This window comes from Poecilia reticulata, chromosome 6 (genome assembly GCF_904066995.2).
Source record: "Poecilia reticulata chromosome 6, P_reticulata-male-v2, whole genome shotgun sequence".
In the NCBI taxonomy this organism is placed as follows: Eukaryota; Metazoa; Chordata; class Actinopteri; order Cyprinodontiformes; family Poeciliidae; genus Poecilia; species Poecilia reticulata.
This window is the reverse complement of record NC_088835.1, coordinates 657,005-682,623: the sequence shown is the minus strand read 5'-3', so window position 1 is coordinate 682,623 and position 25,619 is coordinate 657,005. Positions and strand designations below refer to the sequence as shown.

General features: G+C 37.3%; 1 protein-coding gene and 1 long non-coding RNA gene across 3 annotated transcripts in view; both read left to right on the top strand.

Annotated features, from left to right (window-relative positions):
• The window catches only part of LOC103465652 (voltage-dependent calcium channel subunit alpha-2/delta-4-like), a 78,884-nt gene that overhangs the window by 7,000 nt on the left and 46,265 nt on the right, over positions 1-25,619 (top strand). Inside the window, exons 3-4 of the mRNA XM_081607578.1 lie at positions 15,893-16,252; positions 24,454-24,535. Coding sequence (XP_081463704.1) covers positions 16,152-16,252; positions 24,454-24,535 — 183 coding nt within the window. The 5' untranslated portion in view covers positions 15,893-16,151. The remainder of the gene's footprint in view (positions 1-15,892; positions 16,253-24,453; positions 24,536-25,619) is intronic.
• LOC145551878 (uncharacterized) lies at positions 18,170-23,343 on the top strand. Of its 2 annotated transcripts, none has more exons than XR_014087741.1 (3): positions 18,170-18,912; positions 22,594-22,696; positions 23,231-23,343. It is a non-coding gene; the product is annotated as an uncharacterized LOC145551878 (long non-coding RNA). The 2 variants fall into 2 exon arrangements; XR_014087742.1 differs by having other exon boundaries at positions 18,896-18,987.

Genomic DNA, 25,619 nt, shown 5'->3' with positions numbered 1-25,619 from the left:
CAACAATTTGACCCTAAGAAACTTACCGGAAATATATCTGTGTTTTAAATATCTGTCCTCCACTGCAAAGAGAGAAGTGTGGAATTGAGCCAGATGGCTAGTAATCTTAATTCAATATTTGGAAGCGTGGCTAACACGGTCTGAACGACTGCTTTCACTTCCTCCGTTGCCATTGCTAAAACTTCAGGCGGACTACAATTCTAAAACAGCATACAACATTTATGTTATCATTTACAACTTCAGCTTCTGTTTGCTGATTGGCCTGTAGAAATTCTACCAGAGGAATCCAAGATAACGGGAGAAAGCCTCAAGTGAGCTGTAAGTGGTTTGAATTGAATGGTATAGCGCATGAAGGCTGGACTAGGCAAACTTAATTATGTTTGAGAAATGACTATGGGCGCAATTTTAAAGTACATTTGAATATTAAATGTCATTGCTAGAAATAAAGTCAGATTGACTTTGATAACATATCAAAATGAAGAGCATGTCATCAACCATGCCCTGCACTCAGCTTATGACATTTGCATAGACTGATGTGTTAGCATGTTTTCATTCTATTCTCAGACTTCAACCTCCAAGTATTTTTGAGGGTTTATGAAAACTTTTAGTACCTATTTCAATGGAAATCCAGCAAACATTGACACCTGATTTTCTACAAGATTTTCTACAACTGAGCTGAAAGACAGAATTTTCAGCCCAATTCTGACTTTGGGCTGAAAGTCAGAACTGGAGGAATGATTTCACACATGGAAACATACAGAATTCACTTTTGTTGTTATGACGATCTGTGCTACCTTATCAGGTTCTCGTACCGTAGCCCATCTTGATAGCTATCTGTCAATGCCATATTTTGAAGCTGGTGGAACTGCTTTTGGGATTTATTAATGATGCAGTTAGATCGCCAGGTCCTGGTAGTTTTCAAGGAGATTAATATAAATGATTCTGCAGGCGGGCCTTTTTAGTGTTACCGCTTCGGGGCGGAGCATAGTCATTCCTGAACAACCTGATTTAGAGCACAGACATTGGTGCATCAGAAATTAGCAGACTTCCACAGTTTCTGTGAGTGTGTTGAAAAGCAACTGAGCACAATGAATATGAATAAACTCCCCCTCACGTTTAGCAATTTCCAAATAAATGAGACTTATACTACAGTGTGTCTCATATATGTTTCTTTCCTCACCATCTTGTTTTTTGACTGATGTAATGTTTACTCCGGAGTGACTTATAGAGTGGAAAATATGGTACTTAGTCATATTTTACTTGCAAAAATAAGGGTCTGCAAAGGATGAACAGACTGCAAAATTATGTAAGTTTGTTTGGTAACACTTTATTTGAAGGGGGATGAATAAGACTGTCATGACACTTTCATAAACATGACATAACACCTGTCATGAATATGAATAAGCCTTCGCGAATATTTATGACTGTTGTCAAAGCGTCATTCGGTAAATTATGACACTTTTAATACAAAGTTGACGTTATTCAAAATGTCTTTGTTATGACAACTTGACATTAACCAAGAAATCATTACTGTTTAAACTTTACCTTTAATAACATAAAGTTACCTAATTTTTAAAGTGCAATCAGTAATACTTTCATAAGAAATTTATATCAGTTTATGACATGACATGTTTATGACATGTTATGTCATGTTTATGACAGTGTCATGTCAGTCTTATTCACCCCCCTTCAAATAAAGTGTTACCGTTTGTTTTTTTGTGCATCAGTATGCCTTAAAATAGTCCCGTTTTCTAACGCTAAAAATAACCACCAGTGTTGACATGGTGTATACCTTCTTTCAGGTCTTATATAGGAAGTTATTTTTACATTTTGATAAAGTTGTACAGAGCGAGGGTTTTAGCCAAATGAGCATCTCCTCCTTCTCTCAACCCTCTGAAGAATTGGAAATGTTTTTCATCTCAGCAAGCCAATTAGAGGAACTGATGAGAACAAACTGTGCACTGGGACTTAGCTGGATGTGTCAACAGGTCTGTTTTGATCAGGGGATGAGAGTGTCTCGGTTGCAGAGCTTAAAGGATTGGTGAAGAATGTAAATGCTGCTGTTGTGAGGGGTCAACATGGATGGAAGGGGAGGAGCTGACCTCGGTTAGGTTACTGAGAGACAAAACACTCAATGTCAAGAGCAGAGTGTGATGGCACAGAACATAAACAACCAATGTTTTGGACTGGAGCAGGAGCTCCAAACTGCAGTCAACATTCCTTTGTAACAATGCGAAAGACTGATGAAGTCCTTGCTGCTAACTTGTGTAGAAGCAGGTTCATGAATGATGTGAACTTTTGCGGTGAACTTTGAATTTAAGAATCGTCCCTGGAACCAGAAAAAAGCAGCAGCTCTCTATGACTAGAGACATTTTCCTTTAAAGGTGATAGTTTTGTGACTGCTGTATGTTTTATTTAGTAAAACAAATTGAAAATATATAAAAACATAATGAAGGATTTAAGAATTATTTGAACTTGTACTGCAAGTATTAATTTGAATTACAAAAATGAAGTAATTTAGTTTTAAACTCTGAACGAAATTATTCTTCTTGGCAAAAGCGAAATCTTCATCACTGATGCTGAAGGTCCTTCTAAAATTACAGTGGGAAGGAACTTACACCTGGTTTACACATGTCCTGTTAGTCTTCACTGAGCTTTTTTAAAGAAACACACATTCTCTACAGGTGTTGTGCTGTCATTCTGACCAGTCGTGCATATGTAACCTACGGTGGCCCTGAGGTGCAAAGCACTACAACATTAACGAAGCACAATTACAAATTACAAAAGCACAACATTAACAAAATCACTACAACATTAACAAAAACACAACAACATTAACAAAAACACAACAACAAACGAAAACATTACAACATTAACGAAATCACTACAACATTAACGAAATCACTACAACAATAACGAAAACACAACGACATTAACAAAAACACAACGACATTCATTTCTTTGGAGTTGCGCAACAAAGCTAAAGAAAATAAAGAAAAACAATTGTTTATCGAAACAATACTGAAGTCGATTAAGTTTAATTTACTCTAATGTCAATTAAACTTGGATACAACTTGAAAGTGCACTTTAATTTGATCTGTAAACTTGATCTGTAATTATCTGGATCTGTAACAACGTGATCTTTAACTTGAAATTCATTTGAAAGATTCCTGAGAAATTCTCTATGGAATATAGGTTTTATATATAGGTTTTTTTCCACCCCCTGTTTCAACTCACAATGGCGATCGAGCTACAGGATCACCACATCTTTGCGGTAGGACTTAAATGAACCAAACTACTTTACTCATTCTGGACCTATTGCATTGGATCATAGACTAAAAACAGTTGGATTATTGATTGATGGACCATTAATCACCCTGGATTCAAGAATGGACTTAAAATAGAAAAAAAACCTCTTGGGTGTCGTCAGGGTTTATTGTTTTGTTGCTCTTTTGTTTTGTTTTCTTGTTGTGGCTTTTATATTCATAGAAAATCAGTTATTATAAATATTATTATTATTGAATATCTTCCTAAATATATGCTGTTACGACTGGCTCAGGGTCGTAACAAAAAACATGAACCCATACCGTGGTTAAAGCGAATAAAAGTAAATGTTTATTAACAAAAACAACTATCAAAACAAAAGAAACTCAAAAGTGCAAAAGACGGGGAGCTGGGGCCTGGCAACTAACATTGCCTCTGCAGAGTGGACGCTGAGGGCGACAGGCGACAAACCACCAACGACCAGTGACCAGCAACCAGCGACGAGCCACCCAGCACCCCTGAAAGACGGAGACAGCCAGGTTTAAGTATCCTGCACTCCAATCACCCCATCAGGGACACCTGCAAATGGGAGGAGCACAAAGAGGGACAACAAGACCAGCCTACAAGGCCCAGGGCCGTCACAATGCAAAAATATAAGCTTGAATACAATAACTTAAATTTACTTTCTGTCTGATGGTGTTTTATTCACACACACGGTCAAACCTTCCTGACTGCCTATTATTATACTTGGCCATAGTCAGGCGCCTAGCCTTAATTAGCGTTACACATATCAAAATTTTTTTTTTCTTACTTTCCTGTAACACTCTTAATGCTAATTCTTATTTTCTTTAATTGCTGAAGGCACCAGTGACCTTTTATTCAAAAGAAGCTGGACAGGAACAAAGGCAGAGAAAGAGAAGCGGAATAAATGTGGTAAATGGCCGCGTGCCAGGAATCGAACCAGGGAACAACTGCATTGAAAATCATAAGACCTTGCAGGGCCATGCAGAGACCTTTGAGAAAATATTTGTGTCCATAATTTGATAGTTTGAGGGCGCAGTTCAACCCCCTATTTACCATGGGCCTGGTGTCTTAACAACATGGAGGTAGAGGCACTGAGAATCGTTCAATCATTTTTAGACAGAGGGCAGCCAGACTCATTTTATTTTTCTAAATTGTTATTTTTTGCCAAGTACTTATTGTTGAGGGGCACAAGCAGGCCTAAGACATATACACACATGTATGTGTATATGTACACATACATGCATGTTTACATATATATACACATGTATATATACATGTGTGCGTGTGTATATATATTTTATATGTAATATATAAACACACACACACACACACACATATATATATATATATATATATATATATATATATATATATATATATATATATATATATATATAGGTCAAAGGTCACTCTTAAAACTGATACACAATATAAACTAATATATATATATATATATATATATATATATATATATATATATGTGTGTGTGTGTGTGTGTGTGTCAGTTTTAAGAGTAGTCTCTTAAAACTAATCATTTTAAGAGACTACTCAAAATGATCAGATTCTCTGATTTTACTTTTTATAGGTTTACTTTTGAGTAAAATTAACAATGTTCTTTTATTCTATGAGCTACTGACATGTCTCCAAAATACCAAGCAAAAATGTTGTACTTATTAGATGTCTGCTATGTATTTTTGATTGTTTGTTAGTTTGAACTACACTGCAGTATGGATCTGTTCCATCAGTGCTGACTGATGTTTTTTTTTGTGTTCCAGCAGTGCTGATATCACACAGCAGAGTTGCAGGCCCCTCTCCTCCTCTCATTATCCTGTGCAGATGTTCAGTCTGAGGTGTCAGGTGGCAACAAATCTAATTGATATCAAAACTCTGTTGTGGGAAGCCTAAGTCCCTTTGTGATCTCAGGTTACTGCCCATTATAAGCATAATCTGACTTTTGGTAGCCACTTTCAGCGTGAAACTTGCCTGTCTTCACGTCAAAAGCGGTAGAAGATGAGATATGAATGATGTCCTTCCAACACCTACAAAAAGACATACTGCAACTTTGTTGTGTGTCAATTTTCAAAGCTTCCAGACCAGTTTGAGACTAAATAAAATTAATAAAGCTGATCAATCTTGCATGCCTGAGTAGAGGACACTGTCCCTGCAGAGAAAAGCAATGGCATTAATAAGCAAACAGTGAGTTTAAAATGGGAAAATGATCCATGGCAGGGTATTACAATGCAGCTGAGGGGAATTGGAAGCTTAAGGAAAGGATGTGAAGGTAATGACTTTAAACCAGCATAATCCTTCCCATCTGCGTGGAGAAATTGTTTGATATTCATGGCTGAAGTTCAGCACTAATAAGTCTGTTATTTTCATATGTGCAAATATAAATGAAAAAGAAAACGGGGAGAAGGCTGTGATTTGTTTTGTTTTCATTTTGTTTTGAGTTCAAACAGCAGATCCCTTTTAGAGCTGTGGCTAATCTTTGTGTGTAGATCGGATGGAATCAGAATCTCAGTTTTGTATATACACCGTCTGCATGTCTGAGGTCAGATTACAGTGGACCAGTTCTTCTCTATGATATGCTTAAGTAGTAAAGGATGAGATTTCTTAATATCATTCTTTAAAAAATTAAACATATACAGCTCTGGAAAAAATTAGGAAACCACTTGAAGTTATCAGTTTATCTGATTTTAAAATGAAAATTTTTATGAACCACTGACAACATGCCTCTGAAATTTCAAGCAGAAATTTAGTTTTGTTTTTTTTGCAGAAAATGAGAAATGGTCAAAATAACGAAAAAGATGCAGAGCTTTCAGACCTCAAATAATTCAAAGGAAATAAGTTCATGTTCATTTAGAAACAACGATACTAATGTTTTAACTCAGGAAGAGTTCAGAAATCAAGATTTAGTGGAACAACCTGGAGGTTTTTTTTAATAGGGTTCAGTGCAGTGGGCTCTTCATTTTATCCAGGCTGTACATATATGTATGTGTATATAGAACGTCTGTGGAATTTGCTTCGGGTTTATTTAAATGTATTGGACACATAAATGGAAAGGAAAAGGAGAAAAGAAAGGGAGGAAGGTAAGGAAGAGGTTTAAAGGGAAAGAAGGAGATAGGCATAGAGGGAAGAACACAAGTGAGAGTTTTTGAAATCTGCTTCTACACCTGCAAAAAGTGACATTGTCAGTTTAATTTTAATTTTCAGTGACATTGCTCTTAATTTAGATTTAGTCATAATTTATTTATAATAATGTTTCACAATTGGCATCCCCCGGTCCTCTTCAACGGGACATTTGAGACCAGTGTCTATCTTTAAGAAAATGAATCGTTCAGAAATACCTTAAATGAACATAGAAATCAGTCAATGAACCTAACAATCAGACATGAGTCCTGCTACCTTGTCTTGCATTAAACATAAAAATTATTGGATGAAGGAGTGCTTGTACCAGTTACTGCTCATACAGAGACGTCTGAGCTGGAGGTCAGAAGACAGAACCTGGAACTCAGAGCGTAAAAGGCTGAGAGCCATCAGCAAGAGCGCTTTCAGTCCTCCCTATGTGATGTGTCACTATGTGATGAACAGATGCAATTAAAATTTGCCAGAGATTTTAGGGTTTTTCATATGTTATAAAATACAACCAAATACATAAAATACAAGACATTTACAAATACAAACAGTTGTGATAATTTGACTTGGACTTTTATTGAGCTACTAATACTGTCAGCAATATTTTTCTGTTTTTATACTGTATGGCTACTCCCGTTGCGTAATTTCATTTCTGTACTTAGAAGCAAACAATAGGTCATTCTAAATTAAATGGCGAACTAAGTACTAACCTGTTTTTATTGTAGTGCATTTTGATCAACTGTTTTTATACAGTAGGGGAATAAAATATGAGAAAGAAAAATCATTTAACACTTTTATCAGAAGTAATGACAATCTGGAGAAACTGCAATAAAGTATTACTTTGGAATATATGTATCAATGCTCCATGCTAGCTGCTGGGACTGTAGTTTTCTACATAGAATCAGCCATTATCTGGTTAGTTTGAAACAGATTCTATGAAACTGATGTGGAATAAAGAGTTCACTGCCAATTTACAGGATGGCCTTAGCACATGCTGTGTTCGGTCTGAAAGCCACATAATGCTGCTTCATTCAGCCTGTGGTATGTGCATGCTCATGCTGTACATGTGTCAGTGACTGTGTGGTTAATAAACTATTTGAAGTATTGAGGTTCTGGAGTCCGGCTTGGTTCTTGCTTTCTTTGGTTTGAGACATTTGTTCCTGCAGCTGTACATTTTCTCAATTCTTCCAGCAGTGGACAGCTGCATTGTGAATTGCACTAAAACTTCAGTTTTACAGGGATTAGGCTGTGCACTTCTTCCATGTGTGTGTTTCCCTAGAGACGCTAAAACTCTGCACACAGAGCTCTTTAAGTTCTAGTATCAAGGCCAGGCTTCAAACTTTTACTACCTCTTTAGAGGAAAGCTTCAAGAACTTTAATTTTATACATTTTTCCCTAATAAAATGACCAGAACCAAGGTTTTCTCCACACTCAAGAGACTAAATCAATTTTCATGTCACGATATGTCCCAAATTTTTAACCTTTTCTTGCTCTTCAGTTGGATGACTGTAAAAATTCAAGAAAAGTATTTTTGCATTTCCGTATCAGGAGTAAAACAACTGATTTATCACTAATAACAACTGAATGTAACTTGAGTTTTTCACATAGCACTGTGGGAACAAATGATTACTCCCTGGAGTCTATTGAGGTTTGAAATTTTACGCAATCGATAACATTTGTCTGTGACGTATGTAGTGTGCCAGTTCGACGCTATGAAGTTTATTGGAAATTGCCTGAACTATAAATAACCATCTTCCACTGCGAAGAAAATCTGAATAAGGTGTTAATGTTAGTCCAATATTTGGAAGCGTGACCAACACCGACTGAACAGTTTCATTCACTTCCTTTGCTGTGCTAAAGCTACAGGCAGACTACAGTTCTAAAACAGTGCAGAAAATCGACATCATCGTTCACAACGTCTCCTTCTATTCACTGATTGGTCCAGTAGAAAATCTCCTGGGGGAAATCTAAGTAAATTGGGTGATTCTTTTTTTGCGGCAACATTTCGGCCTCAGGAGTTTTGAAAAAAAAAAGTGTTAATGTTTTAAGTTTTAAATATTTTGTTACAACACTGACATGTTTAACAATAAGAAATTAATAATGGGCAAGCTCAGAATTGGATAAATTAATAATTACATGTGTTTTTTTTTCACCATTGTCTCTGAATGTGTTCCACCCTCTTATGAACATTTATATATAGACCACAAATAGTTAAACATTAAAAGTTTGAAAAATAATTACTTTCTCTTAAAAATAGTGTGTCCCTTTTACTATATAATATGTTTTATTCTTGAAATTGTAACACATGAAGTTACGAATCATTTATGTCTGTATTGTAAAGAAAAAACTGTTTTTTTACTCATTATTACTGACAGCATTGAAAATATTGGTAATTTTAAAAACTTATCTCAATATTTGCATTTATTGGTTTTCAACTCCCAACATGGCACAGAAAAATTCACAGTACTTAAAAGTTTCTGTAACAATATTTAATAAAAACATGTGTGGAATGGAACATCACACCCTGTTATTGTCCCATAACAAGGTGGAAAATCAATGTGCTGTATTCTAAAATCTGACAATTTTCATTATTAGTTGCAGGATTGGCTCTTCAAGTCAAAGTATAGGTAGAGTATTTGTCCTGGCTCTATTTGGGTAAACAGGTGACATCCCTGTAGTGGATTTTCCCAGGACAGGTACTCATTGTTCCCCTCACAGGAGTCAATGGGGGTAACTAGCAAAATGAAAACAGACAAATGGTAAAGACATCTGATAATACCTCAGACTACTCTGCAACTCTATTCCATCATCTGAAATGTTTTTATTTGACTTAAAATTATTACTTTTCACTCTAATTTCTACCTTATTTGGTTCATGAACCTAACAGGGTGGAACATAACAGGGTGGAACTTTTCTAACTAATCTACCTGTAGCTCTTTATGTGGTCAACATTTAGCTAGCTAACCTTCAATAGAATAACAAAACTATAATGACTAAATCTAGTATGTGTTTTAAATTCTACTGAATAAACATTTTTCGCAATCTATCCTAACAGGGTGGAACTTTAAGCTTTACTCATACAGGTTTAACATATTTCAGCTAAGAAAAAGTACAGAGATGGGGACAGTTGAAGCTTACTTTGTTTTCCATGGTTGAATTCACCTCAAAACCAATTGATGTCACATTAAATGGTTTTTATGGAATTTTAGACTTTTTGAAGGCAAAAAGGAAACATCATAACAGGGTGGAAAGGTAGTACTGGGACTTGTATAATATGAAGAAAATATCAAATGACAAAATAGTTTCAGTAGATTCAATTGCATATTATTAAAGAAAAACGATTATATATATATATATAATATTTATAAGGCATTTCATTTGTATTTGAATAATGGCAAACATCTAAATGTATAATTAAAATACTTTGTTGTAAATATTTGGCACATTTTACAAAAAATAATTGTAAGCAAAACATGGGGACATGGAATGTTGCTGCAAAAAAAGAATCACCCAAATGGGAGAAGGCCCAGACTGTCTGTAAAGAGAGATTTTAATCGCACAGGAAGGCAATGTCCTGCGCGATTAAATGTAAAACTGATGTAAAACTTTAGATGTTTTTCCATATATTATGAGTTAACGGGTTTTGACGTTTCTGCTGCTCGTAGCAGTATTTTTAATTGTTGGGTTTTTTTCGTCCATCCTTATCTTGTTTTCAGTCTTGATTGGAAATCTGTTAGAGGCAACTGGAAACTCTAACAGATTTTCCAGTCTCTTTCTGCTCATTCCAAAAGAATGAGCAGAAAGAGAGTGGCAGGACATGAGAATAATTGGACATCTTGAAGCCGGCAGGGGTACGTCCTTATTTCACTTTTATTGTTTATGAACATGTTATGATGCTGTGAACTGATGATATTTTTGCCCAAAAATATTTCTTACTGCTAACTGAACAATGAAAGAAGCCTTGCGAAATGAAATTGAACCTGAAAGGATGTAGTTAATCACATTCAATTTGTGATTTAACAAGAGGGACAATAAACCTCAATCCAGGAACTATAAACAATGGGGCCATGAGCTGAGACCCTCAACATCTGACATCTTGGTTGTGAAGAGTGACTAATGGCTTCTCTGCATTTTAATGTTGCATGATGGCTGATTTAAATAGCAAGACTGTAAAATATAGATTCGGATGGATGGCTGCATCACTCACATTCAGTGGTCAAAGTAAAACAATAAAGCTTTCTGGATTCGTAATATCACTGTATTCATTGTAACACCTATAAAGACCTAAGGGTGGTTTGAATCCAAAACTGTCATTAGGCAACAGGATTCTTTCTTATTCCTAATAGTGTTTTGCCCAGATATTCTTGGTTTTGGGTTGGTTTTGTCCGAATGAAACTGATCTAGAGCTTATTGTTAACAATCCAACCTTTATCTTTCATTTACCCAGGATTACAGCCTAAACCGAGAGACCTAAACTTTGCTCTCCCCAGCCGCTTGTTCCAGCTCCTCCAGTGGAATACCAAGGGGACCCGAACCAGCTGAGAAGCACAGTCCCTCCAGTGAGTCCCGGCTCTTTCTCTGGGTGTCCTCCTGGTGGGACGGGGCCGGAACACCTCACCAAGAAGGCGTCCAGGAGGCATCCTAACCAGATGCCTGAACCACCTCAACTGGCTCCTCTCCATGTGGAGAATCAGTGTCTCTATTCTGAGCCTCTCCCAAAAGACAAAGCTTCTCAAACTAATTCTATAAGTTAGAGCCCAGACACTCTACAGAAAAAAAATATTTATATTCACAGTCTCGTTTTTTTCAGACACAACTCAAAGCTCGTCACCACAGATGAGGTTCGGAAGGTAAATTGACTGTTATAACAAGACAGAGCTTCACAACAGATCAACACCAGCCCCCCATCGATCTCATGCTCCATTTTTCCGCTGTTTCTGTCGTTTTTTGTTGTTTTCCCCCTTCTTATAAGACCCCATCTGACGCCTTGATCCATGATATCTGATGATTTTTGAGTTGTCTGAGGTCAAATGGTCTGTTGTCTGTTTTTCTGAGAGTTGAGGATGCCCCAGAAAATATGCATATTTCAAGCTCGGCTTTCACAACCTTTTGCATACAGTATTAAGGATATAAACACCCCAACACTCAAAGTGTGGCACGTTTCACCATGAAGGGCAATAAAAGCATGAGCCAGCTGGGTGCCCTGAAGCTCAGAAGTCTGACAGGAAGAACCTAAGCTCAGGAGATGATTTTCACTGGTTGCTCCCCTCCAGATGCCCAGCGATGACAGAGACCCCCACTATTGGCCGCAGCAGGATACTTGGAACTGATGTGAGCTGTCTGTTCTCTCTAAGGCCGGAGCGTGCCAGGCAACAGCTGCAGGGCTCAAGGTCTGTCCCCTCCTCCACAAAATCCTCAACATAATTCCGAAACACTTACATAAAACTCTGACCATGCCAAGCCACGTGGGGGAAAAAGGTCCATCAATACAGCCATTGTTGTGTTTCAGGCCAACTAAGCCTGGGATAGAAGAGGGATGAGCCCACCTTTTGACCCCCCACTCCTCACACACACAGCAACAGTCATTAATATGGCAATATGTTTTGAAAACTCTGCAGCTGTTTGCTTTGTGAGAACATAGAAAGTGCACTGCTCAAAACACACACCATTCTCTACAGACAATATCAGAACAACGAAGCATTTTATATTTAACAGATCAATCTTCAATTTGAACAAACACTTCAATGTGCTCTTTGCTTAGAGAGAACGCTAAATGTGAATTTGAATTGTGCTTTATCAAAGCTCTTCGCACTACATTCAGTTATTCACCCATACTATCCAATGGTGAGCTACAGCATAGTAGCCACAGTGACCCGGGGATAGTCTGACAGAGGCTGCCATGCATTGGCACTACCATGCCCTTCTGACCACCACCAGGCATGGCGGGTGAAGGGGCTTACCCAAAGACACGACAGAGATAAATGGAGCAGACAACAAACCAACAACCCACCAATTGCGGGACGATCTCCTACCACCAATGTTGCACTAAAAATTGCATTAAAAGTCCATTAAAATGGTCAACTTTGCATTATTTGGTAGATAACGACACTTTTATTGCAAAGTTTCATTAAAATGTGCATTAAAGTGTCAACTTTGCATGAAAAGAGTCATTATTTACCAAATGATACTTCATGACAACTGTCATAAACATTCATGAAGACTCCTTTATGTTCATAACAGGTGTTATGTTATGTTTCTGACAGTATCGTGTTTTATGCACACCCCTTCAAATAAAGTGTTACCCAAAAAACTCTGAGGCTCAAAAACTTGCTGGACAACAATTAGAATAAATCAAAGTTGGCTCCAGCTTTTGTCTCCAACGCTACAGGGTGGAAGTGAACAAACAGCAGTGTGCAAGCGCAACATGACTGTAGTTGCATGTTGCACGTTTGGTCACTAGAGGGCAGTACTGACTTATCATTTGGAGAAACTTTCTATGAACGTTTGAAAATGTCAAGAGTACATACTTTGATGAGTTAATAACGGAGAAAATCTTTTATGGGATACTGAAGAGAACTGTGGCCTAATGGCATTTGTTAATTTAAACATAAAACCCTTGACAGCCTGCGAGGTTGTTAGCAGCAAGTTAGGATTTTCTCAACAGAACTTTTGAGAATGTCAGGACATCAGATTGTATTCTGAAATAAAAAGGTCAGCCATAGCAGGCAGGGATCAGATCTTATCTGACACTTTGCTCTATTGATTAATCTGTGGTTATTCTAGTGGCTGTGATCAATTATTCATGGGAATCTTTGATTTTCTGCCAGTAGACCTGTACTTATAGTTCTGGGGCATTTCAGCGTCTGAACATCAGACCCTTCTATGAGAGATTCTGGGTTGTGTGTATTTGAAAACTCTGGGTCTAATATTTAGATATGAAATGTCGCTTGAGTGACGGTCTTCTTAAAAAAAATGTATTTCTGAATTTGCCAGATAAATTCTAATGGCGGAGAAATCTATGTTCATGTGAAGTATATAGTACAGTCTTAATTTGGTTAACATTATGCATTATGATTATATGATGTGACTGGTTCAGTTTCTAGATTCTACAAAATACAGGTAAATAAAACTATTACAAGCACAGTTCTAAAATAATGTTTAAAGAAATATAACACAGTAGTATGCACGCAGCTTGTAAAGACATTTTCTTTATGCTATTTCTTTTCCACCTTTAATAGTTTTTGCATAACTTTTACAAAGGATATTTACACAGTGCACCTTTATAATGAACAGCTGAACCCAAACATTTGCATACACTGTGTGAAACAACTTTTTTCTCATTAAGTGGGCTTCATATTTTAGGCCGAAGTTACAAGAACTATTTTAATAAATCAGCTAATTGAGAGCATTTTTCTTGGCTTTATTTGAATTCAGAAGCTAAGCATCTCCTGTTCCAATTCCTTTTTCTTCAGAGCTTAAAAAAGTCCTGATCCAAGGCTGTTGCTGTTGCCTTTAGTGAGTTAAGAAGCCATACAGTTATGGTTTATGTTCATCATGTTATGAAACAACTATCTTTTGCACAATCACCTCCAGAAAAATCAAAAGCAGTCCTCAGAATGTTTGCAGCTTCTTTCTGCAAAATGACTAACTTGTATCTGTTCTCTAGTACCAAGTGATTAATCAAATATTTTCAATTAACTTTAACTGTAAGTGAAAATTAATACAGTTCAAAATACTATTTCTATTTACACTGAAATGACTTTCCTCTAACTCAACATATGCAAAGGTTTTGGTTGACGTGTTCTTGAGGAACGTCGGTTCTGCTCCACCTCCTGATCTTCCTCTGAAGAAGCATCATCTTCTTCAGACATTTAGAGACCATGTCAGGATTTGACTTACGTCTTGGTTCTGCATGTCTTCTTTCTCATGCCTCTAGTCCCCTTGATTATTGACCTGAGCAGAATCATTCTCATCCTGAGGCATATATGTAGTCTGGCTTTGAAGGGAAATCCACCTGGAGAACTCCTCCTCACTACAGCTGTTAGAATCCTCATGCATATTGTCTTTAGTTTGGCATGTTTGTCTGATACTTGTCTCCTTTGGTTAAGTTTTTTTTCTTTTGGATTTTTAGCCTCTAGTTCAGTTTTTCTCAACTCTGGTACGCAGGAGCTACCGTCCTGCATGTTTCAGGCGTTTCCCTTCTGCCACAAGCTTGACTTGAATATTTAGGGGATTAACAGGCTTCTCCAGCACTTGATGACATGCAAAGGAGGTCATGTAATCGTTTTGTCAACATCTTCAACAACATAAGGACATGATAGTGAGGTATTCCTGTGAAGGATTCTTTACCTCCCTTCACATGTAAACTGGACTGTCTTGTTCTCTGCTTTCTTTTACAATGTGTGTTTTGGTTTTCCAGTAAGCGCATTTTTGTCCAGATAAATCTTGGACGTGGTCTCCAGGTTGAGGTTCTGCACTCCAGGCTTTTCAGTTGTAATATTTTTACTTGTTTTTCTCATGTCTGCTTGTGTAATATTGTATAATCTTGATCAGACTGACTGATTTTGCTCTCTTGGGAACAATAGGTCAATAGTTAGTGTCTGCTCTGCTCCAAATAAAAAACCTAAAAGGGAAAAGCTAGTCAATTCATGAACTGTTGGGTTGTACAGCCAAAATATATCCAGACAATATACAGCAGGACAGAGACATCTTTAGAGATATATTTCTAATGTACTTTGGAGGCCAGTAGATTGTTACAAATATACCATCATTTAAAGATTTGAACTGTATGCAAAAAGTATTGTTCCTGCATTTTAGTTTTTCATAGGTGGAATAATAATAAAACATTAGGAAAAACACAAAAACAAACACCAAGATGAGATAATACAGTAAATATGTATCACATTTGGTTTGTGTTGAGGACTTTTTTATACATTAACACTACAGGCTAATAAAATTATGGCAGAAGCTGCATTTCTGTGGGATCTTTATGTTTTACTTCTTAAACGACAGATATAAACCTAAACATCAGAATGTTTAACTTCCAACATTCATCCAACAACTTCGTTAGGTCCAGGAAGTCTTAAGGTGTTTGTGATCATAATCCATAATCGGATAATTGCATGAGTGTGTCAGTGTGTTAGGGCACTGTGCTGCTGCTCCCCTTCGGTGGCTCTGATTGGTTGCTGGAAAGGCTTGTCTGCAGCAATTGCTTTAATCCTCTTAGATAAAACAGAGCCTTCATCCAATCCCCTTCATCAATCCTTCCTCCCCTCCTACTTTTCTCTCTCTCTCCCTCTGTCTGCCTGTCTGTTACATATGGAAGCAGAGTTTTTAATCCAAATGGATTGTGCAGCAAATTTGACAGCCATGGAGAGGAGCAGAAACCACTGCGAGTGTGACAAAAAAAAAACTGAAGGATCCAAACACAGATAAAATTGATGTGCTTCTCATTTCCTTTTCCATTCAGTTCATTGCAGTTGGCTCTGAGATCTTCAAGGACTGCCTTTTTCCCTGACAAGGATCAGAGCTGACAGGAGATGCCACCTAAAGAACACGTTTACCAAGACAGTACGGAAGCCAAAAAGGGTCAAAAGTCCATCAGCAAAAATCTTGGCACTCTCTGCCTGCTGCAAGCATGAAGAAACCATTTTCTTCAAACTCCTGATTGAACTTTAAATCTGAATTCCCTGAGACATATGAACTGGGAATAACTTTGGGAAAGCAGGATGGAAATAGGAACATTGGGAATAAGGAGCATACTGAGGATTCTGGGATGTTTCTGCTTGTGGATTCTGGCTGATGCTCAAATGAAGATCCCACCAGAGACGTAAGTTCTACCTTGTATTGTTTCTTATGGATGTTAACTTTCTCTTCTCAGTCACACAAAATGGAGCACCATACAGTAAAGGGTTTTTCACCAAGCGATTTAATTAACTTCTCTTAGACATGATGATAAAACTTTTAAACCTTTAAAGTTTAAAAGTTTCTTGGCAAACAAGTTTCTTCTGTCTAGAGGTAATACTGCTGACTCTGAATCTGTGGAAGGAGTCCAGACTAAGGTGATGGCACAGAAGCATTTCAACCTCAAAGACTCAGTCAAAAATACCAGTAAGACAAAAACCTTGTCAGCAATTGCAGGAAGAATTTAATGCTATAATGAAATTAAAGTCTTTCCCATTAAATTTTGAGACGGGTAAAAATAACTGCTCTTGTCATAAACTTTGGATCAGGTTAAGACAATGCAACAATGTGAAATGACTAATTTCTGCACTCTAAAATGCAATACCTATTCTTACCAGACATACAGTAGGTAAGGATGCCTAACTCAGTGTTTTTCAACCTTTTTTGAGCCAAGGTACATTGTTTTAATTGAAAAAATCACGAGGCACACCACCAACCAAAAATGTAACATATATATTACATATATAGTCATTCTTATCAACGTTTCTTGAATAGGAATCAAATAAACACAAACATTTATTTTTATCATATTTTACATTTATTTCAAATTACACTTAACATGTCCACTTCAAAAATACACCTGAACAGTGCCACAACACTGTCGTGTGTGATGCATGAATGTATTAACATTCATGCATCACTAATTCTCTTGTTTTAATGTAAAATGCTCTGTACCTACTGCCATCTAGTGATAATAAAATTACATGATTACGCCGCTAGTCACTACTACAGCAAAGACACTCAAATATGGCATTATTTGCAGATAATTAATTCGTTTTCAGAAAAATCTAAGACCAATTACTATATTTTCTGGACTATGAGCGCACCATACTATAAACCTTACCTTCAGATAGCTAATGCTAACTGACTAGCAGTTAGCATTAGCCTCCATGGAAACTAATCAGATGAAAACTTTAAGTGCGTTACCCACTACAGGTAAGATAGTATATGCTTTACTTAAATATCACTAAATTGTTAATTCAACTCAAATAATGTGAGTAATGTATACATTTGGCCTGAGAAAGGTACAAGACTAAGTTATTCTGAGTAAACTGGATTTGAATATTTTTGTTACTGGAGTAAATGCTTCAGCTCAGCAGTGCGCATGCGCAGTACAGTGCGGGAAGCTTCCAGAATGTTTGTGGACGTGCACATTAGAAGAAACAGAGCATCTTTAAAGGTGAGTTATTCCTCTTTAGTATGTTTTCATGTGTCATGTATGCCTTTACTACTCGTATATATGGTTACAGGTTTATTTTTCTTGTAAAAGATGATGCATAAAACTGCTTGCAGGCTAATATGCTAATGTTAGCATGGGCTCATGGGTCCAACATTAGCTAAAACTGCTATGCTAAAACTAAAACTTAGCTAAAACTTGATAGCCTTTAATGTTTTTGTCCATGTTAAGAGATCTGATTAAAAATTGCCTATCTATCAACTGCAGCCCTTTAGCTTGTTTGCAGTGGTGGAGAAAGTACTCAAAAAATTTACTTAAGTAAAAGTACAAATACACAGACAAAAATGTACTCAAGTAAAAGTAAAACTACCACATTAACATTTGTACTTAAGTAAAAGTAAAAAAGTACTGGCTTTTAAAAATACTTAAGTATTAAAAGTAAAAGTATTTGCTGAACCTAATCGCTAATATCATTAAGTGTATTTAATTTTAATACATTAGAAATGTGCCATTTTAATGAACAAGGCCACAGATAAAGCATGTTTTTATTATGTTTACTCTCTGTAACATGGTTTAGACTTAGATATGTGATTCTATGCATCACAATTTCAGGGATGGAAACACCTTGTCTCCTGTCCTAACATAACATGAACTTTACTTTTTTTGCCACTAGTGGCATTTATTTTTAAAGAAATCCAACAGAAAGGGGATGGAAAGAAGGTGGGTGGGAGATGACAGGCAACCAAGGAGCCAGTAGCAGAGTTGTAGTCAAGACCACCTAACTCAAGACTAGGTCAAGACCAGCAACCCGCGATACGTGACACAAACAAAATGTACTTTTACCTATCAAAATTGCTTCTCAAATTGATCTGAGAGATCCACATTCCCATAAAAAAAAAACAACTAGATATTAAATACTTAGAGCTGAAATGAATTTAATCAGTAAAGATCCGTCCAGAAGAATCAGATCGTTCCTGAATGTCATATCAATGCAGACTTTGGTCACAGCGTTGTCCCATATTTGCGACACCTCAGTCAACACCTCCACACAATAATTCAGTGCATGAGTGACAACTTTTTTCATCGCAGATGCAACATGTCTCAGTACAGCTAGCTTTGCTAGCATCACGTTCACAGATCTTACCTTTCTTTAAGCTTTCCTTCCAAGTGACGCTAAAAGTTGGACAAAGTCCCTACCATCTGTGAAAGCGAAGCGCTGCTGATTTTACATGTCGCAGGTAAGATTACTGACAATTAGACAGACATCTCGTCCCGCTCAGAGGAAACCACTGCGCATGTCTTGGAGCTTCGCGTGCGAGTAAAGGGGGAGGCGATGGGTGACAACAGATGTAAGTCACGTTATTGCTCGGATTTTACGGCGCCACCTTAAGTCCCTGAACTTCACATTTTAACGGACAAAAGAGGTTAAACTTTCTATATTCATATATTTGCATTTGATACAAAACGGATTCCCGCACTTCCCATATATGTGCCCTCTGTCCACCTGACTTTTTCAGCCGTTACAACGGTTTAATTTGTTGCTGACATGTAAATTATGTATGTAAATTAAATTATGTAAATTAATCCGAGCCGCCTTTAAATGCAACATTAGCTTTAGGATCTTGCACCCGCGGGTTCGTGACGGAGACGTGTTGCTGTGCAGAGGTGCACACATTTTCACAAGAGAACTTTGTCTTATCGTAACTATGTAACGGTTTGCGCTATCAGTTTGTGCCATGTAAGAATCATGGCACAAAACCAGGGCTTAAAGAGCTCCGGCCGGGGGCGGATTTCCGGCTTTTGACCAAATGGTCCGCCTCAACCAAACTGTAGTCTCCGGGCTTCAAGAGCTCCGTCTTGGTGCCAGACTTTCAAGCAAAGCTAACATTGGACCAAACGGCACCGTTTCAACTAGACTGTAGATTATAGACAAAGATGTCTGCCAATCAGAATTCTAGCTCCAGTGTTCTTGACCAGTGACTGTAAAACGGTTTGTAGAAAAAAAGCGCATGCGCTCGGTTCGGCGATTAAATCAAATGCGATATGAAAGAAGATGGAGTTGCCTCACCTGGTAAAGAAACACATTTACTTGAGAAAGGAATTAAAAACAAGTGGCGCTGGGCATGGCTAGGGGAAAGGGGACAGGAAGTTGGCGGAAATTTTTCCAAAAGTTTTCCAAATGGGGGGCGCTGGGATTGTAAGGTGTAAAAAAAAGAATTTTTTTTTACACCTTACAATCACAACAATACCAGTTTAGACTTTGAGCAACTTGCTAAAACTGTATTTCGTAACATTAAATCATGCCTGGCTGCAACTGTATCATTGGCAGCTCTCCTTCTGTTCAGTGTTTCTTGGCGCATCTCCGCTCCTGCTAGTAGCTTCACCATCAGGTCAGCGTTACACCAGCTGATGAAAATGGCTGAGATTCACTTTGTCTGGTGTCTGATTTTCTAATATTTTATGTTTTATTGAGGATTTTTGTACAAATGTTTTGGCAGTTCTGTGATCATATCAAAGCAGCAACTTATATTAAAAAGTGTTTTATTGTCCGTCTGGATGCTGCCCGCTTCCATGGAAGGACAACAGAAAATAGCTCTTATAAACATGTAATTGCTAAAATCACGATACCCTCACAGTGTATCCCTCTGAAAAATGAACCCATTTAAATAAAGAAATCCCTCCATGGGTGATACCACGATGTAGAGCGTTCATTTTATAGCGTTAACACGGTGCTGTAAGTGGTCCGGTATGAAACAGGTGCGATAGAACAACACAGCACTTTTAAATTTCAATAATCAAAATACCGAAATTGTTTCTGTTGTTTTAAAAGGTTTATGTCTATCTGCCTTTGCCCCATCGATAAGCTTCCCGACCGCCCTGCACCTTAGGGGGTTAAAAAAAAAAAGACGCGCACATTGCGCAAAACTCTGAAACAGGAGAAGTGGGACATACGACGGTCTATATAAAGATATAATCCATGTTTCTGTCTCATATTTGTATGGCATTAAAATGATCTGGAACTTTTGTTTTTCCACTGAAAGCTCTGGTTTGCACAATAAATGCCATGTGGGTGAAATTTTATGGTTGATACTCTGATGTCCCATTCTCCTGAAGGCAGCACAGAGCTGCACCACCAGAAACTCACAGAAACACTGAAGAGAAGAAGAGTTATGATTAATGTAGTTACAGTTCTATCCATGTTTTAATGTTGCAGAACTCAGTCGTTTTGCAAAGAGTTCAAAGTTTAAACTGGCATGTTGAACATCTTTTATCTGCTCATTTTGTGGAATATTTAACAACTAGAAAATGGCAAAGAATAAGAATATTTTTTAGGCTGTTAGGCCTACCAATTTTAAGTTGAATGTTCATTAAATTTTGCGTAGACGCCTGTGAAAATAATTTCTATTCCCATGACTTTTTTGTTCTCTGGGAAATTATCTTGATGATAAATAGAAACAAGCATAAAAATCAAAACATCTACAATAGTGATAGTAATATTAATAATAAAATAATAGTCAGTGCAAAGTAGCCTACAAATTCTTTGTTGGGGGCGATGAGGGACCTGGATAAAGACTAGGGGGGCGCTGACCCGAAAAAGGTTGAGAAACACTGATTTAGTTGGTAATGTTGCATTAATGTTGCAGGGATTTTTGCCTGTAAGGCAAACCTATAGGGCACAGACATTTTACATTTTGTTTTGAGTTGAAATGTACTGAAGTCTTATTTAAGTTTAAGTGTTTGGCTTGTTAATTGTATTGTTAGAAGCAATTGTTTGCGCTATTCAAAGACACTTTTTATTAAACTGTGGCAATAGCAACGGCATAGTTAATTTATATCATAACTAGAAGTTTCAGGCTGAGGTTTTTTTTTTACTTTAAGCCCTGCAAAACCATTAAAAGGCAAATATCTTTGCACTGTTTTTTTTTTTCCTCTAAACAAACCGAGTAAGTAGAGTAATGATGTTGGGCAGACAATGTTAGCTACTATCGACAATATATCATGGTTAGCTAGTTAAAAATAGACTACCCGTATTTTCCGTACTATAAGGCGCACCTAAAAACCTTCAATTTCCTCAAAAGCCGACAGTGCGCCTTATAATCCGGTGCGCCTTATATATGGACCAATATTGAGCCACAACAGGTCTAGCAACTACGATAAGTAGCCGCAGACTTCATTTTCGCCCGTAGAAGAAGAAGCGCACATTGCATGCTGGGATAGTTGTCAGAACGCTGGTTTGTAATCTATGAATAAAGTTTGACTGACCTATCTACCTACCGACCGTCTAGAATCAGGTCGTCTGCAGGTCATTTAACACCATGTTCTCCACGAACATGCTGTGCGCGAACGGAGAAGGGTGACCATTGTCCGGCCACGCCCCGACCCAGTCGCGGAAGGCTCTCCTCGCCAACCAGAGTCGGACTGTTTTGTTGACATTGCCATTAGTATAGCTCCATCTAGTGGATGCATAACGTAACTCCAGCCTCTACTGTAGCGTCTTTTCTATGCGCCTTATAATGCGGTGCGCCTTATATATGAAAAAAGTTTTAAAATAGGCCATTCATTGAAGGTGCGCCTTATAGTGCGGAAAATACGGGACTCATTTTGTTATTTTTCTTCCGAGCTGGGTAGTAGTGGTTACATTTGCTTGAGTAACTTCTTGGGTGGGTACTGCACTTTTTACTTTTACTAATAGTAGTAATAATTGTAATACTATGAACTATTGTTACTTATATTTGAGTAGATTGCTTTTGCATAAAGATATAGGCTTAAGTGATTGGAAACATTAGATTCTTAGACTTCTGCAACATTTGAGCAAATGTTTATGCAAATCTGAGCATAATTGCTCAGCATTCTCTACATGCCAGTATTTGCATCATTAGTTCTTTGTATTAGTAAACAAAATGGGTACTATGTTTGAAAGGTATATGCTTGTTTATGTATTTATTTCAAATAAAATGATCCTTTACTGTTCCATCTTAAAATCAGCCAAATTCCTCTGGTGCCAGGTCTGATTGTTACTGTTTTTGTAGAGTTCACCAGAATGGAGGATAGGATCTCCCGTGCTGCATTCAAGGTTGAAAAGGAGTCGTCGATAACGCACTTCCAGAGATTCTTGGCCAGGTTAAAAGAAAGGTGAGCTTTCTGTTTGATTTTATTTAAAGTGAAGAAAATTCTATAAGTTTTTAATTTACATCTTGTTCAGTTGGATGCGCACACATGCACATGACTCCTATTTACATCCTCTCATTTACAATAAACTTCAAAACCAGCCAGTTTGGTGGTGTGTTAAAGGGACATTGGGTCATATTTTTTGGGGGGGGATTTATATTGATGATATTTGGATGATTGAGACAGGAAAAAAGAACATCTGTGGCATTAATATAATAATCAGCTGATAGCAGGTTGGAAAATTGCCGTTGCTCCTTTAACTGCACAACCATCAAAATTCTAATCAGTCTTAATCAGACAATAAATAAGGAAGAAAAATTATTTTATGCCACTTATTGTAAAAATAAATGTTTCTTCAAAATATGCCCGTGCTCACTTTTATTGTTTTTCCTACTTGTAGACCATCGATGTTGTTGCCATTTGTCAGAAGTTGTGAAAAAAAATCAAAACTTTCATCTCACTCTAATTTTTAATTTGTACTTTTCTTATGATTCACAGGATTAAGATACCATGGCAGACTTCATCCTGGTTCCTGTGGGGTTATTGACTGTTATGTTATGCTAAGCATATCATTTTGTTAAAATAAAATGGTGAATCTTGTGAACTTAAAATCTTTTGTTGTGGTTACTTAATTTATTTAGAGCAATCGGTTTCCCAGATTCTGCTAAGTAAACTGTACTGTTCATGTAAGTTGGACTAACTTGATGTAGTTGAGTTAAGAAGAGGATCATTTACTTGCTATTTCTAAGTTGAAACAACTTCACTAAACTAAGTTAAATTAACTTGACACAATTAAGTTCATACAACAAGGTCTTAAGTACACTGAACAAGTATATGTTAAGTAAACAAAACATAAGAATAAGTAAGTTAAGCTTACTTACATTTTTCAAGGCAATCGGATTCCAAGATTTTTTAAGTAAAGTCAACTTGTCAAAGTTTAGAGTGGGTCCATTTGACATAACTGGTTTGCAGATGTGCAGTAGCAGAAGTATTTGATGACTTTGACTGGAAAAGTCCAATAGTTTCCCAAGTATCTAGTAAGTTGAGAAAACTACACACAAGTCTATTCAATAACTTGTATCTTGAAAAAGATGTCTGTTCATTTTTCAAATTAGTTTTAAAAGTTTCCTGTTAAAGGAAGCGTTGAGTTTTGAGCACATAGCTTTGCAGCAATCCTTCATACTGAGCATGCATGTAGCGACAGTGAAGAGAACAAACAGAACCGGGCTCAGTACAAGCGACCAGCTGCCATGACTGACTGGAGGTTTGAGAAGACAGAGCAGGATGCACAAGAAGAGACAGATGTGGGAGTACCTTTATGATAATGAAAAGTAAAATGTTAATAGAAGGAGAGGGAAAATATAAAGTTGTTGGCAGCATTATATCAGTTAATGACCGCTTCCTGGAAGGTATCACGCCAAACAGAACGCCAGACCCAATGTAGACTCTATGGAGAGGAAATGAACTCAGGAAGCATAGTCAGCTGTTGAGATAACGGCAAATAATACAAATAGTAACTACAGATATTACTTTCCATTTAGTTTCAAAGACGTAGCATAAAGGCCAATATAAAAGGAAACTCCATGACATTGTAATTGGCTCCAGATAAAGCTGAATCACAAATATGAGGGTCATAAATCACAGTGATGTAGTAGACATGATCCAGATTCTGCTGCATAGTGATGCTATCCTTCTGACATGCATGTCTGCCTTCTATCCAGGGTGCAGCAGTGGGCATCGGTGTTCTCTGTTCAGCTTCGAGACTTTTCAACCAAATTCTCTGGCTCTCTGCTCCTTCAGAAGGTAAAACAAAACCGCCTTAACAGATGCACAAATTTCACAGTTGTGATTTGATGTGTCACTAAATTTGCTTCATTTGCTCACACTTAGACAAACATCCTTTTTGAATAATCCAATAAAGGAGTTAAGAATCAGCTTGAGGGAGTCAGCTGAACACCCAACAAGCGTATACAAGCGTATATAAATGAAATCCTGTGGAAAAAGAATAACAAAATGCATATATATATATATATATATATATATATATATATATATATATATATATATATATATATATATACCTCTCAACATTGCCGCAAATACAGGTTCCATTACAATAAACAATCCTGAGTTACTGAATGAAAACTTCCTGATAGCATGGTGGCTAGCTGATTACTGCTAGTTCTGATTGGCTGTTTATGACTGAGCGGAGCAATTATGCAGAACAGGGAAGAGGCAGAGAGATCGATTATTTTTTCAGAGATTATCTGTCATGTTAGGACAGCGAAAGTTTTAATACGTATGTAAAATGTATTTTTTTTAAGTTAGATGCTGCAGCTTTAAGTAGAGGTTTGGTGTGAGAGTCACTACCAGGTGGAGCAGAAGCGGCGCTCCGTCCGTGAAATATTACTACCTGTAGCGTGTAGCAGCGGTTCAACAGCGAGAATAGAACCAGCGTCTTACATCGCAGCTCGAAGACTTAAAATATTTTGCAGGTTTTTTGTTTAGCTTTCTGACCGTCATGCTAATAATTCGGGTGAGTGTTTGTAGCTGTGCGCTGCTTTACCTGCTATCTGATCACTCCATGTCTTTTTTTACTACAGTGAGCCTCGATATAGCCAAACTCCGTCAAGTATGGGATTGTTTTTATGCCATATTAGATTCGTCGTTTTGATGCATTTTGACCCGCTTCACCCCACGTGCTTCAATTTTCCGCTGCAACACGCAAACTTCCCCATTCACTCAAAACTTCCCCATTCACTACAAAAGATTGGCAACAAAAGATTGTTGCCAATCTTTTGTAGATTGGCAACAAAAGATTGTGATCGGCGATCACCGATCATACACTTTTTCACAGAAATCGGCCGATTATGATCGGTGGCCGATC